The sequence below is a fragment of the Bufo gargarizans genome, chromosome 8, assembly GCF_014858855.1.
Source record: "Bufo gargarizans isolate SCDJY-AF-19 chromosome 8, ASM1485885v1, whole genome shotgun sequence".
Taxonomy (NCBI): Eukaryota; Metazoa; Chordata; class Amphibia; order Anura; family Bufonidae; genus Bufo; species Bufo gargarizans.
The window spans coordinates 119,837,373-119,854,527 of NC_058087.1; the positions used below are offsets into that span (position 1 = coordinate 119,837,373).

General features: G+C 43.6%; 1 protein-coding gene across 1 annotated transcript in view; it reads left to right on the forward strand.

Annotated features, from left to right (window-relative positions):
• The window catches only part of LOC122945306 (ATP-dependent 6-phosphofructokinase, liver type), a 378,493-nt gene that overhangs the window by 314,550 nt on the left and 46,788 nt on the right, over nt 1–17,155 (forward strand). The window contains exons 16-18 of the mRNA XM_044304347.1: nt 1,012–1,164; nt 3,070–3,234; nt 4,924–4,985. Coding sequence (XP_044160282.1) covers nt 1,012–1,164; nt 3,070–3,234; nt 4,924–4,985 — 380 coding nt within the window. The remainder of the gene's footprint in view (nt 1–1,011; nt 1,165–3,069; nt 3,235–4,923; nt 4,986–17,155) is intronic.

The following is a 17,155-nucleotide window of genomic DNA, read 5'->3' on the forward strand; positions in this document are numbered from 1 at the left end:
CTTGGAACCTTGTTAAGATCCAACAATGTAAAATAAGATTTTTGGTCATTTTTCAAGTGGTCTTAAACTTTTGATCAGGACTGTACAATAAAAAAAAAAAGTATTTATAAAAAAAGTCATTGTCATGCGGTCTCAAACACCTCAGTAAAGATACATTGGTCCTGTGTAAAAGGACCTTTAGGCACTTTTCACACAAGCAAGTATTCCGTGCGGGTGCAATATGTGATGCGCACTGAATCTGGACCCATTAATTTAAATGAGCGTTGTTTTTCACGCATCACTTGTGCGTTGCATGAAAATCGCATCGTTCTATATTTAGCGTTTTTCACGCGACGCGCGCCCCATAGAAGTTAATGGGGCTGCGTGAAAATCATGCATTTTTCACTGATGGTTGCTAAGAGATGTTGTTTGTAAACCTTCCGTTTTTTATCACGCGCGGAAAAAACTCATCACTGCGCATTTCACCCGCGCAATAAAAACTGAATGAACTTGCTTGCGAAATTGCGCATTTTTAACTGAACGCATCCGGACCTAATCCGTATCTCTTGTCTGAAGGGGCCTTAGATCTACTCCTCTATTGTGTTTTAAGATGGCTGGACCATTGCACATATCAAGAATGTGTTACCTTTTGTCTCACTCCATCTCCTCATAGATTGTAAACTCTTTCAAGCAGGGCCCTCATTCCTCTTGTTTTAATTGTCAACTTGTTTGTTGCATTGTTATTTATGACACTGCTTATACTTTAACCCCCTCAATGTAAAGCACTGGAGAATATGTTGGCACTATATAAATAAAGATAATTATTATAATGGCACAGTATCAAACCTCCTTGAAAAGTTTAGATGTGCAACATCCAATAGCCATACTAAGGTCTAGTCTATAACTTGCCTTCTCGTAGATGCCCAATCATATTGGTTTGACAGGACTGATTCTTCAGAATTCCATGCTTAATAGTGTGTTGTGTTTATTTTCACTGTCAACATATGTTTTTTTTCTCCTTTAATTTTGTAGGCTTATGAAGGAGTGTTACAGCTTGTCGAAGCGCGAGAACATTATGAAGAACTTTGCATTATCATGTGTGTTATCCCTGCTACTATCAGCAACAATGTACCAGGGACTGATTTTAGTATTGGCTCAGACACTGCTGTTAATGCAGCCATGGAGGTAAATAAAACAATGTTAGGAGTAGCGCATTAATATGTGAAAGAAACATTGGTGGTATGTAAGCAGTGAATCAGCAGTATTTTAATAATTGTTTCTGTAATACAATACACAGTGTACTGAACATGTCAGTCTATATGCAACCTGCGACACATTCACTGATCAAGCAGACAGTACATTGGATGCTGTAAATTTTTCTGTTTCTCCATTGATCTTAGTGGTTAAACATGAAAATGTAATGTGTTTAATTTTTTTTTATGATGGTGCCTTAAATAACAGAAACCTTATGGAAAAGAGCCCAACTGTTGCCATTTCTTTCACAGTAATTCCATAACTACTATAGGCAAAATCCCTATCATATGCAGCAGTTAGGCCATTTCTCCACGAAGCAGATTGGCTGTTGACTAGTTGTGGTTTTCATTGTCTCAATAGATATGAATCTAGGCTCCATACAGACAGGCAATGTTTCTCTCTTCCCATGGATATACGTTCAGATAGAGAATTTGGGGAATTTGAAGGCTTAGTCAATACCTGTCTGTTTGAAATTTTCTTCTATGCCCATTCCTGAATTTGTGTTTGACTACACTATTCCATACCACAAAAAAAAAAGGCATACTGAGATAAACTGGGCCTATGGAGGCCAAGAGGGTACTCTTTTCGCCTGCATCTGGTAATTAGAGTTTTGTGGATACACTGGCAGTATACATCAAAATGTGTGGTATCAGCATGTGAACAAATCAACAAAAGTAATACCTTGGTTTATTCTTCAGTTCTATTTTTTGTTTTTTTAATGAGTACATTCTAAGGCTACTTTCACATCAGCGGTTTCTTTTTTTGTATTGAGATCCGTCATAGGATCTAAAAACCGGAGGAAAAAGCTTCAATTTTGTCCCCATTCATTGTCAATGGGGACAAAATGGAACTGAATGCACCAGAATGCATTCCGTTCCGTTTGGTTGCGTTCCCATGCCAGACAAAAAAACGCTGCAAGCAGCATTTTTGTGTGCATCGTGGGATGCTGATCAAGGCAGGTCCAGCATGAAACACAATGTAAGTCAATTGTGCCGGATCCATTTTCTTTTGTGTCCGAGAAAGCAGATTCCCGGCACCATTGACTTACATTGTGTTTTATGCTGGATTCATCTTGGTCATTTTAGAGATAATACAACTGGATCAGTGCATAACGGTTGCAGCTGGTTTTAATTTCCTAACGGAAGCGTTTTTGCTGATCCCTGTCGGATCCAACAGATGTGAAAGTCATAACATTTTTCTGCCAATGTAGCTATATAATGGCTAGTTATAGTTTTCATTGGTACCAGTTTAGGGTATCTACAGTATGATTTATTGGTTCACTTTTATTAATTTCTTTGGGTGGAAAGTAAACAGCAATTCCAGTATTTTTTATTTTTTGCAAAATGCGCCCAAAAAGTGGTGCAACTAAAAAAACTAACCAAACAAATGGGTGGTGCAAATTTACGGTCTGTAGCTGCACCAGATTTATCATCGTGCATCTGCCTCTTTGATAAATCTAGTGCAGTTTTCAACAGTTTTTGTAAGTTTATAATATCTTATTATTAATGTTAGTAGATCTTCCCCAGTGTTGTTGTAACTGGACACCTGACAGGAGCAGCCAATTACTGGCCGCAGTAGTGATGTGCCATACATACTGACATGACTTCTGTCCAAGCAAGACATTTTCTTGAATTTGCCCATGGGTAAGTGTACATGGCATCTTTAGTCAGGTTAGGGCTTTGAAAGCCTCTTCTTATACTGTTTGAATGCGAGCAGAACTGACATGTACATAAAGCTAGTTCAGCTGTTAATAAATTGAAATCTATAACCATTTTACATCAAGTTTCCTAAATGAATATTTGAAATTGATGGATTTTTTGTTTTCTGATGTTCAAGAGCTGTGATCGCATTAAACAATCTGCTTCTGGCACAAAGCGTCGTGTCTTCATTGTGGAGACCATGGGTGGATACTGTGGCTATCTTGCTACAGTGGCAGGTATAGCTGTTGGTGCTGATGCTGCTTACATTTATGAGGATACATTCAACATTCATGACTTGAAGGTAAGTTATAAACAATAAGTAAAGATTAACTACTATAGAATATTTAACAAAAAATAAGTGAGCTCTGTGGGCCTATTTTCTGAGCTGCAGTGCTAGCAGAAATTTATCCTAGTCCATCATGTAAGATATGTGATCTAATTGCTGTGGTTTCTGTATGAAACTCTCACTTTCACACTACATTATGTGGTAAATTTTACTGGGTGAGGCAAGTAAAATCCAGAAAGATGACGCTGGCTTCAGCAAACGCAGTTTCAGGTGCTGCACATCTCGTATCTTCACAGCATATGCTGTGCAGCACCTGAAACTACGGATACTGGAAGCCTGTGCTAGCATTTCTCCTGCGGTGTTGCTATCAGTGTGTGAAGAGTGGGAGAAGAGGGTTGCATTGACAATCCAACACAATGGGCAGCACATTGAACACATTTTATAAGTGGTCAAAAACTTATAGCACACCATTGTTTTTCTTGTGACATTCCCAATAAGTTTGATGTGTCACATGACCATCTTCCTATTGAAAAAACTAAAGTTGGATTCAAAATGGCCGACTTCAAAATGGCCGCCATGGTCACCACCCATCTTGAAAAGTTTCCCCCCCCCTCACATATACTAATGTGCCACAAACAGGAAGTTAATATCGCCAACCATTCCCATTTTATTAAGGTGTATCCATATAAATGGCCCATCCTTAATAGTGTTATGAAATATCTAATTGGGGTTAATGCAATTAAAGGGCTTCTGTCAGCCCACTAAACCGTTTTTTTTTGTTTTTTTTGTTAATAATAATCCCTATACTGCGAGCTCTGCATACATAAGCTAAATATTCATTTTGGTTCAGTAGAATTTGATAAAAAGCTATTTTTTTTAATATGTAAATTACCTTGCTACCAGTAAGTAGGGCGGCTACTTGCTGGTAGCAGCGGCATCCTCCGATCCTAATGACGCCCCCTCCGCATTGTGCTTGACAGGGCCAGGGAACGGAATCGTTCTCTGCTGGCCCTGTTTGAATTCCAAATCTCACGCCTGCGCCGTACCTGTCTTTAATCGGCACAGGCGCACTGAGAGGTGGCCGCTCTCTCGGCCGCTCCATCCTCAATGCGCCTGCGCCGATGACGTCACATCTACACCCGGCGCATTGAGGATGGAGCGGCCGAGAGCGGCCGCCTCTCAGTGCGCCTGCGCCGATTAAAGACAGGTACGGCGCAGGCGCGAGATTTGGAATTCAAACAGGGCCAGCAGAGAACGATTCCGTTCCCTGGCCCTGTCAATCACAATGCGGAGGGGGCGTCATTAGGATCGGAGGATGCAGCTGCTACCCACAAGTAGCCGCCCTACTTGCTGGTAGCAAGGTAATTTACATATTATAAAAATAGCTTTTTATCGAATTCTACTGAACCAAAATGAATATTTAGCTTATGTATAGGGAGCTCGCAGTATAGGGATTATTATTAAACAAAAAAACAAACAAAAAACGGTTTAGTGGGCTGACAGGCGCCCTTTAATGGATTGATGGAAAAGATTACCTTAGATTGTGAGCCCCATTGAGGACAGTTGGATGCTAATGTCTTTAAAGCGCTGCGGAATATAGTAGCGCTATATAAGTGCATATAATAAATATAATAAGTAAAGCAGAATTAAAATAATGCAAGAATCTAAAGCATGCATTTGTGTTATATTTCATTGTATTTTCAGTCTAATGTGGAGCATCTAACAGAAAAAATGAAGACCGATATTCAGAGAGGACTTGTGTTGAGGTATGAATTTCAAGCATTATTCCTAAGAGATGAAAAAATCGTTTAAATTAATGTGAGGACATAAGAGAATGTTTAGAGAGAACAGTTCTATAATAATTTCTCGAAATTCCTAGATAATCAGTAGATAGTGCCTTTCTCCTAAGGGTCATCTTTGCATTACAATTGCCACTTTGTATTTGGCTGTACCTAGTAAATATTATCAGTCAAACATAGACCAATAAAAGGACAGTATGAGATGTGCAACCGTACAGGCAGAAATTAACTGAGAATCATTATGGGCTACAGTTTGTTCTATAGATGAACGAAACAGTTGAGCTCCCCAAAATTTTGTCTGCCAGACAAACACAAATCTTTTCAGGTACGCTTTACAGTGCAATTTTACTGCACATGTTGGACAGAAAAAGCACACGGGAGGAAGAAGGATGACCCTTGGAGGAAATGGACTGGACTTACCCTAATTGGCTCACAGGTTGACAACCTGAATGAGCCAATCAGTGGTGCATCAGGCACGGAGGTGCCCTTGCAGAATGTTGGGCTTGCAGGGTTGATGGGTCTTTGCAGTGTTTGACAGAAAACAATCTTATGGACAGTGTACAGTCACAATCAAGCTTATAGTCTGCAGTGAGTGAGGTCCCAGAGTGTAGAATAGGAAAAGGCAGGTAAATAATTCCGCTAAGGAGTTAGACTTGTGGATCTAAGGTTGGTTGTGCCTCCTAGCACAGCTGCATCTGCCACAGAACCTCAAAAGTAGCTACCTTCAAGAACATTTTTTTTCCCCCAATTTAAACAGAAATGCAGATTTTTTTCTCAAGTGTTAGTGTGGGGAGGGGCGAATAAGCTCATTAAAAACGTACAACGCGTGTCTTACTACCCAGTGGATAGTGTTTAAAAACTCAGTGAAAACACCTGAAATACTAGACTCAAATCTGTGTCAGGGCATCTCCACACAGGTCAGGTTTTTTTTGTGTGAAAAATAGCAATAGTGTGCAACATGTTTTTTACAATACTTAGGGTATCGTTTTAAATCTGAGTGAAAATGTGTGAAATACTAGACTGTAATCTGTCAGGCCATGTCCACAGACTTCAAGGTTTTTTGTTGTTTTTTTTTTTCTTTTCGAAAAATAGCAATACAAGTGTGCAATGTGTGTGTTACAATACAGAGGGTTAGCAGAAATTGATATTTTTTTTTTTTCTCACAAAGTCTCACTTTCCGCTAACTTGGAACACAAATTTAAATCTTTCATGGACTCAATATGCCCCTCAGCGAATACCTTGGGGTGTCTTCTTTCCAAAATGGGGTCAGTTGTGGGGTGTTTGTACTGCCCTGGCATTTGAGGGTCTCCGCAATCATTACATGTATGGCCAGCATTAGGAGTTTCTGCTATTCTCCTTATATTGAGCATACAGGTAATGATATTTTTTTTTTCCGTTCAGCCTCTGGGCTGAAAGAAAAAAATGAATGGCACAGATTTCTTCATTCACATCAATGTGGATGAAAAAATCTCTGCCAATAAAAAAAAAGGAGGGGAAAGGCGTCTGCCAGGACATAGGAGCTCCGCCCAACATCCATACCCACTTAGCTCGTATGCCCTGGCAAACCAGATTTCTCCATTCACATCAATCGATGTGGATGAATAAATCATTGCCAGGATTTTTTTTTGATTTTTTTTTTTTATATATACAAAGTGTTTGCCAAAGCATAGGAGCACCGCCTCCTCCTCAGCTCATATGCCTCGGCAAACGTATCTTTTACTGCAGAGAAGAAATCTCGTCTTGCAGCGCTGCATACACAGACTTGTGTGTAATCTGACAGCAGCGCAATGCTTCTGTCAGAATGCACATCAGTGCTGCAGCTAGTCGATCGGTTGGTACACCTGGAAGGTAAAAAAAAAAAAAAAAAAAGAGAGAAAACCAGGCCGCAACGCAATAATTTTATTAACTTTGGAACAAAACATATAAACTTTAACTTTTTGAACTGAACATTAAAGGGATTCTGTCACCTGCCCTCAGCCAAAAAACGATTTTAAAGCAGCCATGCAGCACAGCTTACCTGGATTAGGCTGTGCTCTTTTATCTTGAAATCCGTCCAGCAGTTACTTCAAAAAACGACTTTGATCAATAAGGAAATGCGTTCTGAAGGTGCCCAGAGGGGCGTTTTTTTCTTCCTAGTGAGCCCAGTACCGCCCCTATTTCAGTGCCCAGCCCGCCTTCCTTGTACTTCCTAACCGCCGCCCCCAGCCTGCCACAGCCTCTCCTGCCTCTCCTCCCCCTCCCTCACGCCGAACGAAGTCTCGCACAGGCGCAGTACCCACTGAGGGCTGCGCCTGTGCGATCATCAGGAGACTGAGGGCGGCAGCTTCATCTTCGTCACTGGGCATGCGCCGAGCCCAGTGACGTCCGATGTTAGCTCTTTCCCTCAGTCAGCCTGGTAGGAAGCGCAGAGGATTGCCGATCGGCTGATGCACCCTGCGCTTTCTCCAGTCTGCCTGCCACAGTGAAGACGGCCAGCGATTTCTTTCCCCACCCTCCCTTCAGGAAAGAAATAAGTATTTGTTGGGGCGAATTAGGTCTTATTATATTAAGTAAAGGCAGGCAGACTGGAGAAAGCGCAGGGTGCATCAGCCGATCGGCAATCCTCTGCGCTTCCTACCAGGCTGACTGAGGGAAAGAGCTAACATCGGACGTCACTGGGCTCGGCGCATGCCCAGTGACGAAGATGAAGCTGCCGCCCTCAGTCTCCTGATGATCGCACAGGCGCAGCCCTCAGTGGGTACTGCGCCTGTGCGAGACTTCGTTCGGCGTGAGGGAGGGGGAGGAGAGGCAGGAGAGGCTGTGGCAGGCTGGGGGCGGCGGTTAGGAAGTACAAGGAAGGCGGGCTGGGCACTGAAATAGGGGCGGTACTGGGCTCACTAGGAAGAAAAAAACGCCCCTCTGGGCACCTTCAGGACGCATTTCCTTATTGATCAAAGTCGTTTTTTGAAGTAACTGCTGGACGGATTTCAAGATAAAAGAGCACAGCCTAATCCAGGTAAGCTGGGCTGCATGGCTGCTTTAAAATCGTTTTTTGGCTGAGGGCAGGTGACAGAATCCCTTTAACCTTTTTGCTTACTGGTGATTTTTTTTTTTTACCTTTATAGGACATATAGGACAAACCTCTCCTTCCCCATGGGACAATGTGCAAAGCGCAAATCGCCCAAAGATGTGGTGAAGTGCGTTATGCACTTTGTCCCAGGTAAAAGGAGACGTTTGCAGCAGCTCTGTGTGAATGGGCCCTAATAGCCCTGTGTGCCTGTCCTGGTGAGATGTGATCCCTATGCTTGGTGTACCTGTGTGTGGTACTTCCGGAAACACTCCCCTAAGCATAGGGCAGGGTGGTCAGGGCAGTCAGGACAGAAATAGCAGGTGTTACACCTTATTCCACTCCTGCTACAGACACAACATCTTTTTCGGGGTGACGGTTGGGTTGAGGTACCGGCAACGACATTGGGGAAATGTCGCTCGTGTAGACGGCTAACTACACTGGTGGATGGGGCCACGGAACCTCCTGGGTACAGGAGGTTCTCGATGATCTCTTCCTGAAATTTGATCCCAGCCTTACTGTAGAGAACCAAACTATTATACAGAGCCAATTGAATCAAATATACAGACACCTTCTTATACCAGCATCTGGTTCTGCGGGAAACTAAATACGGAGACAACATCTGGTCATTGAAGTCCACCCCTCCCATGTGAAGGTTATAGTCGTGGACTGAGAGGGGCTTTTCAATGACACGGGTTGCTCGCTCAATTTGCATTGTCGTGTCTGCGTGAATGGAGGAAAGCATGTAAATGTCGCGCTTGTCTCTCCATTTCACCGCAAGCAGTTCTTCGTTACACAAGGCAGCCATCTCCCCCCTTGCAAGACGGGTGGTAACGAGCTGTTGGGGAAAGCCTGCGCGACTAGTTCGCGAGGTGCCACAGCAGCCAATCTGTTCTAGAAACAAATGCTTGAAGAGGGCCACACTTGTGTAGAAATTGTCCACATAAAGATGGTACCCCTTGCCGAATAAGGGTGACACAAAGTCCCAGACTGTCTTCCCACTGCTCCCCAGGTAGTCAGGGCAACCGACCGGCTCCAGGGTCTGATCTTTTCCCTCATAGACACAAAATTTGTGTGTATAGCCTGTGGCCCTTTCACAGAGCTTATACAATTTGACCCCATACCGGGCGCGCTTGCTTGGGATGTATTGTTTGAAGCCAAGGCGCCCGGTAAAATGTATTAGGGACTCGTCTACGCAGATGTTTTGCTCTGGGGTATACAAATCTGCAAATTTCTGGTTGAAATGGTCTATGAGGGGCCGAATTTTGTGGAGCCGGTCAAAAGCTGGGTGGCCTCTGGGACGGGAGGTGGTGTTGTCGCTAAAGTGCAGGAAATGCAGGATGGCCTCAAAACGTGCCCTGGACATAGCAGCAGAGAACATTGGCATGTGATGAATTGGGTTCGTGGACCAATATGACCGCAATTCATGCTTTTTAGTTAGACCCATGTTGAGGAGAAGACCCAGAAAAGTTTTAATTTCGGAAACTTGGACTGGTTTCCACCGGAAAGGCTGGGCATAATAGCTTTCCGGGTTGGCGGTTATAAATTGTGTGGCATACCGGTTTGTTTCGGCCACGACTATGTCCAAGAGCTCCACAGTCAAGAACACCTCAAAAAATCCCAGGGCCGAACCGATCTGAGCTGTCTCAATCCGAACTCCAGACTGGGCGGTGAAAGGGGGAACTACAGGTGCGGCTGAAGTTGGGGACTGCCAATCAGGGTTTGCCAGCACCTCAGGGATTCTAGGGGGCCTACAGGCCCGTTTTGCGGTGGCTGCGACGGGGTAACTAATGCACGTGCCACCGTACCAGCTTCGATTGCCCTTCTGGTGCTCGCCACTTCACCAGGTTGTACGGCAGTGCTGGTACTAGGTCCAGGGAGGGCTGTGTTGCTGGTGTATGCCTCACCACGTAATCCGACAGCGCCAGCCCCACTATGCTGCCCTTGAAGTGGATCCTGCGCAACCTGTGGTCTAGCGACACAGGGCCGGGTACACCTGGTGCTATCAGGGACCTCAACCTCCTCGTTCGAACTTTGGGTCAGAGTGCCACTGCTTTCTACAGGTTCATATTCTGAACCGCTAGATTCGTCAGATGAGGGTTCCCATTCCTCATCAGACTGGGTCAGAAGCCTGTAGGCCTCTTCAGAAGAATACCCCCTGTTTGACATTTGGGCAACTAAATTTAGGGGTATTCCCTGAGACTACCCAAGAAAAAAAGCAAGCTTGTCTTACAAATGGGAGGCTAGCGAAGTACCGGAGGCCGCTGCGGTTGATAAAAAATATCAAAACAGTTTTATTTATTTTTATCGCCGCAGCGCGTGTAAAGTGAATGTGCAGTGATCAAAAAAATATATATTTTTTGTCACTGCGGTGGGACGGGTGTGGGCGAACGCACGTGTGGGCGACCGATCGGGCAAACACTGCGTTTTGGGTGGATGGCGAACTAAAGTGACACTAATACTATTATAGATCTGACCGTGATCAGTTTTGATCACTTACAAATACTATAAAAGTACAAATGCTGATTAGCGATACGCTAATCAGCGAATAAGGGACTGCGGTGCGGTGGGCTGGGCGCTAACTGATCCCTAAACTACCTAACCAAGGGGCCTAAACTATCCTAAAACCTAACGGTCAATACCAGTGAAAAAAAAAAGTGACAGTTTACACTGATGACTTTTTTCCTTTCACTATTGATTGACAGTGGCGATCAAAGGGTTAATTGGGGTGCAGGGGGTGATCTGGGGCTAGTGTGTGGTGTTTGGTGTACTCACTGTAAAGCCTGCTCCTCTGCTGTATCCAACCGACCGAAAGGACCAGCAGAGGAGCAGGGCAGCCATATAACAGATCATATTTACTAATATGATCTGTTATCTGGCCTTTGATTGGATTTTTTTAAAAATCATTGGCTGGCAAGCTGATGACACTACCCCCCTTGAAGAAATGCCGGCCCGCATTGCGCTTGCGCGGGCCGGCTAAGCGCGTCATCTCGCGTCCCGAGTCTGCTGTGTGAGCTGCAATGCCGTTTCAGACGCTGCTGCCCGGCTATTGACCCCTGCCCCTGCTTCCCAGCCTGCCGCTGTTTGGAGCTGCCTGACCAAGACGCCGCTGTTCGTGAGCCACATGGTGGTAAGTTACTGAAGCTGGAGGTGGTGAGAATTGGTGGAGCGGTGACCAATAGAGTAATTGAGGCGGCGGGGAGCTAAAGGAGCTGCTGTACTTGAGAGATCCAAGTGATTTAGGGGTGAAAGCCGGAGTTTCCAGTGCTTGTACAAGACTTGTGGGGAGGTTTGCCCCCACTCCCTCTGGAGTGAGCCTCACGTCAGTTAGTAGGGTTGCCCCCCACTGTCAAATAAACAGTGCCAGAGATATCTAAAAAGAGGGTGAAGAAAGAATGAAGGCATGAGCGAATATTGAGGGGCTGGAAACTACAGCGTGGAGTGTGTATGACGGTGGTTGTGCTAAAAAATTGATGGGGTTGTGCGTCCCTATTATTGTTGGAAGAAAGTAACAAGTGAGGGAAGAGAAAGAGGGGAGAAAAAAGAGCAAGGAAAGGAAAAGAAAGAAAAAGGTCCAAAGGCGAGAAAGAGGAAAAAAGAGATATTCAGCTGGTTGTCTACCATAGTGTATAGCAGTTGTTTTAGCTATACTTATATTGATACTCCCAGTCTGACTTTGACTAACCCTTTGAAGAACCCCCTCTATGGTTCTAACCCCTAACCTTTCTAACACCTCCAAATCCTCTTGGACTAAATTGGGACTAACGACTAATACATTCAGCTTTACACAGCTTCACCCCATATTCAAGATTCAATAGATAAGTGGACATTTGTTTTTGACAAGTATCCGGGACGACTCCGTTTTCTTTTTATTGGAAAAGTGGACACCGTCTTCTTTGATTAAACTAGTGTGACCTCGCTGGACAATAGGAAAGCGCCTACAATTTAGTTGCTGGACTTTGTGTCCCCCTCCCCCTGTGAATATTGACTGTTCTGTGTTAACAAACTGTCTTTACTTTTTTTTTATTTTTTATTTGATTAAGGTTTTCTAGGACAACCATATTCTGGTAACACGGTAGTGGAGGTGGGAGGGTGAAGGAGGGGAAAGAAGGTGAGAGAAAGGGAGTTTAAAATGCCACCCAAGAAAAAGGAGGAACAGCGCGGCCCTACTGGTGGTAGTTGTAGGATATCAGCAACAGAGTTAGAGAGCGGGCCCAAACAACAGGGTTTAAATAAATTTCTGGCTCCGAACTCGCCAGATCTCAGATCCCCACAAAAAGAAAAAAACTATAGAGCTAGGGTCCCATGGTCTGATGCACGAGAATGGGTCTATGGGGGAGGGGAACCTCGGTTACATTCACAGAAATAGATGCAAGGATGATGAAGGACATATTTTGCACGTCTCGAGGATGGAGAACGTAATGGGGAACATAGTGACGCAGATCGGGGCAGTGCAAATGGATGTCAGTGTAATGCGGGATGAGATGGAGAAAATAAGGCAGCGTTTACATGAGATGGAGAGAAGGGTCCCTGTTCTGGAACACTCTGTACAGAATTTAGAGAAGGAGGTGGTATTTTTAAAAGAAATGAATGCCAAGATGGAACAAAAATTAATAAGCGAAGAAGATAGATCAAGAAGATCCAACATAAGATGTGTAGGGATCCCAGAGCGTGCAGAAGGAGACAACTGTACTGAATATATGGAGAGATGGATAAGGGAGAATTGTGAGGAGGGTACTCTCTCCCCATTGTTTTCTATCGAAAGAGCACACAGGGTCCCTACAAAAAAGAGGGTCCCAGGGGATTACCCCAGACAAATATTGGTGAAATGTCTACTTGCTAAGGACCGTGATATAATAATATCCGACGCTAGGAACTCTGAAAAATATCAGATACACGGTGAAAAGATAACTCTTTCCAGATTATTCTGCTTATACTAATGCCCATAGAAAAGAGTATATCGCTGTTAAAAAGACACTGAGGGAGGCAGGCCTAAAGTACAGCTTACTTTTCCCGGCAAAACTAAGGGTGGCATATAAAGGCAGGGCGTTTTTTTTTTTTTTTTAAGACCCCGGAGGAGGTTAGTGAGTGGGCGGATGGGGAGGGCCTTTTGAGGTTGGGGGTGGCAGAGGGGAAAGGAGTCATTATGCTAAGATATGGAGTCGCCCCGACTGCTGGGAGAGGTAATTGTCTTTGGTTATTGCCAAGAACCTGTTTCCTTTATGAGATATACAAGTTTCAGTTTCCCAGTCTATATCTGGGTAGTTGAAGTCCCCCATAATAACCACCTCATTATGATTTGCCGCCTTGTCAATGTCATTTAGTAGTAGATTTTCTGTGGACTCTGATATATTAGGTGGTTTATAGTAAACTCCTATTAGTAATTTATTATTGTTTTTAGCTCCATGTATCTCTACCCACAGTGACTCCACATGTTCATGTCCCTCACTTATATCTTCACAGAGTGTGGGCTTTAGACCGGACTTTACATAAAGGCAGACCCCTCCCCCTCTCCGGTATCTTCCCATCCTATAACATAATTACCCTCCCCCAGTCCCTAGTTTAAACACTCCTCCAACCTTCTAGCCATCTTCTTCCCCAACACAGCTGCCCCTTCCCCATTGAGGTGTAGCCCGTCCCTGTGGTAGAGCCTGCGATAGAGAAGTCGGCCCAGTTCTCCAGGAACCCAAACCCCTCCTTCCTACCATTTTTAAGGACTCTCCACCTACCCCTAACTTTGTCATTGGTTCCGATATGTACCATGACCGCTGGATCTTCTCCAGCCCCTCCCAGTAATATGTCAACCCTGTGTCGAACTCTAGCGCCAGGAAGACAGCACACTGTTTGGCAATCACGGTCTTTGTGACAGATTTCCCTATCTGTTCCCCTAATAATTGAGTCTCCCACTACCAGCACCTGTCTGACCTGCCCTGCTCTCCTGATCCCCTGCTTACCGAACTTGATATTCCCCTGACTGGCAGAGGAAGTGTCCGGCTGCGGCAGTGCCATCCCTAGACTGACATCCCCCTCATCTGCCAAACGTGCAAACTTGTTGGGGTGTGTCAGATCAGGGCTAGCCTGCCTGGCACTCTTCCCTCTACCCCGCTTTCTAACTGTTACCCAGCTAGCTACCTCACTTTCCTCAGCCTCCTCTCTGTCACCCTCCCCCTCATCTACCCCAAAGAGTGCTTGCTCGGTGAGAAGCAAACTCTTTTGCAAATTGTCATTGCCTCTCAGTGTTGCAACTTGCCCATTTAGAGACTCGATTTGCGATTCCAAACGGGTAATTTGCTCTCATCTTGAACAAAGATATGCACCCTTGAACTCCTGTTCAGCGGTAGCCTCAATGGGGCATTTTGGAGGACGCAGAGTATTTTAGGGAGGAAAACCATTTTTATTAGATTTACCCGACCCTGTATTGACATTGGTAATCTTCTCCAAATGTGTATTTTGGTTCTGAGTTCTTTTAGTAAGGGGAGTACATTTATTTTTTTATATTCTTCTATATTTCCAGAGATTTGTATACCTAGATATTTAAAATTCTTTCTTTCCAAGCACATGCACCCTTAAATCTCCATGTGATTGTGCATCCCCTAGTATCAGCATATGTGATTTCCCCCAATTAATATTTAGTCCAGAAAAAAAAAAAACAACGTATTATATCTATAACTCTATTAAACTGATCCCCAGTATTGTGCATAAATAATAAAATATCGTCCGCATACATTAACAGTTTTTCTTCTCCTCCCGCATATTGAAAACCTTTAGTCTCCCTATTGTTTCTTATTATACTTGCCAGGGGCTCAATCGCAATAGCGAATAGTAATGGGGAGAGAGGGCATCCCTGCCTAGTGCCCCGATAAAGGGCAAGTGGTAGGGACAAGCTCCCATCCACCATCACTCTAGCCCTTGGATTATGATATATTAGCTGGATCCATCTTATAAATCTCTCCCCTATACCAACCCTTTTTAATACTGCCCACAAATATTCCCATTCAATACAGTCAAATGCCTTTTGAGTGTCCAGTGAAAGTACTGCTTTCTCCCCTACTTCTAATCTATTAGCTTCGATGTTTAGAAACAACCTTCTTATATTTCAGTATATCGTTCTACCAGGTATAAAACCTGTCTGATCTTGATTTATTACAACTTTAATCACCTTCGATAACCTATTGGCCAAGACCTTTGCCAAAATTTTAACATCCATGTTTAAAAGAGATATTGGCCTATATCAGGGCTGGCCAACCTGTGGCTCTCCAGCTGTTGTAAAACTACAACTCCCACCATGCTTTGCTGTAGGCTGATACTTGTAGGCAGTCTGGGCATGCTGGGAGTTGTAGTTTTGCAACAGCTGGAGAGCCTCAGGTTGGCCAGCCCTGGCCTATATGATCCGTATCTTTTCCCTTTTTTGGGATTGGTGTGATTATTGCCTCTTTCATGGAGTCTGGTAGATCACCTATTTTTTTTGGCCTCATTCAATGTTTTTTTTAGTTCTGGTACTAACACCTGAGAGAAGGTTTTATACATTTCAAAGGGGAGCCCATCACATCCTGGTGCTTTTTCAGGTTTTACCTTCCCCAAAACCTAATTTATTTCTACCATCGATATTTCTTTTTCTAAATCTTTTTGGGCCTGGGATATCTCTCTGAGAGGAATCTGATCTAGATATAGGTCCAGATCTTGTTTTGAGTATTGTACCCTGGACTTATATAGTTCCTGGAAATATTCCAGAAACACTTCTTTAATTCCTTCCGGTGTACTAGTTATTTCACCCTTTTTATCTTTAATCGCCCCTATCCAGGATTTCCCTCTTTGATTTCTTACTATACTTGCCAAAATTTTACCGACCTTTTCTCCCTCTGAGGCTAACCGGATCCCTTGAAAAGGTAATTCTTTCCTACTTCTATCCATTTGATGTACCTTTAACTTTTCCTGTTCTTTCTCCCATACTTTCCTATTATAATCAGTAGGGTGCATTATACATATTGTTCTTACTTCTTGTACTTTTTTTTCCAATACGTTATCTCTTTCTCTAGTACTTTTTTTCCAATAATTCACCTTTTTAAAAAACAGTCCTCTTAAATATGCCTTGGCAGTATGCCAAATAATTAGCCTACTAGCGGAATCATTATTACCCCCCCAAAAAATGTTTAGTTCTTCCATTATACTCTCTTTATCTGGGATCATCGGTAGCCAGTGGGAATTGAACTTAAACAGTGGCAAAACATTATTTTTAATCAGATCTAATTCCATTTCCACTGCACTGTGGTCTGATAAGGCCATGGGCAAGTACTTTATCTTAATCCTATTTTGGGACATTAGATTTTTATTTCCCAGGACCATATCTATTCTTGACCAAGTTTGATGTGTTTTGGAGTAACAGGAATACATGGTTTCATCCGGGTTCTGGAAGCGCCAAACATCAACCCAATTAAATTCTTGGGCTAGTTTAAAAAAAAATCTACTTTTTGTGTTCTTTCCCTTCTGCTAGACATTCTATCCCTGAGTGGATCCATTACCGCATTATAGTCTCCTATCGCGATCATTATAGATTCCCGTCTATTCAACATAAATCTATGCAGTTGATACAAGACATCTGGCTTATATGGTGGTGGAATATATATGTTTGCAATTACCATTTTAACCCCCTCTATATTACAATATAGAAAGAGGTACCTGCCATAGTCATCGGCCTCATATGCCAAACACTCAAATTGAATCTTATTGTGTATCAAAATTGAGACCCCTCTAGAATAGGTAGTATATACGGAGTGGTATCCTTCCACTATCCATCTCTTCTCCAACCACTTTCGAGATTCCTTATCCAGGTGTGTCTGATGGAGGCAGATAATGGCTGGCAAGAACTTCTTCATTCGCTCAAGGATAGCATATCTCTTTACTCTCTCACGTAAACTTCTCACATTCAACGAAAGGATCCTAACCATCTAGCAGTGAGGGAAGAGCAGAACAAACAAGAGAAAAAAAAAAACACGTCCCCCTCTCCCTCATCCCATAAATACCCCCACCCTAGATAGCCCCCCCCCCCACCCTCTGCTAACCAGCAGTGCAAAGGCATTTTTGGGAGATCCGG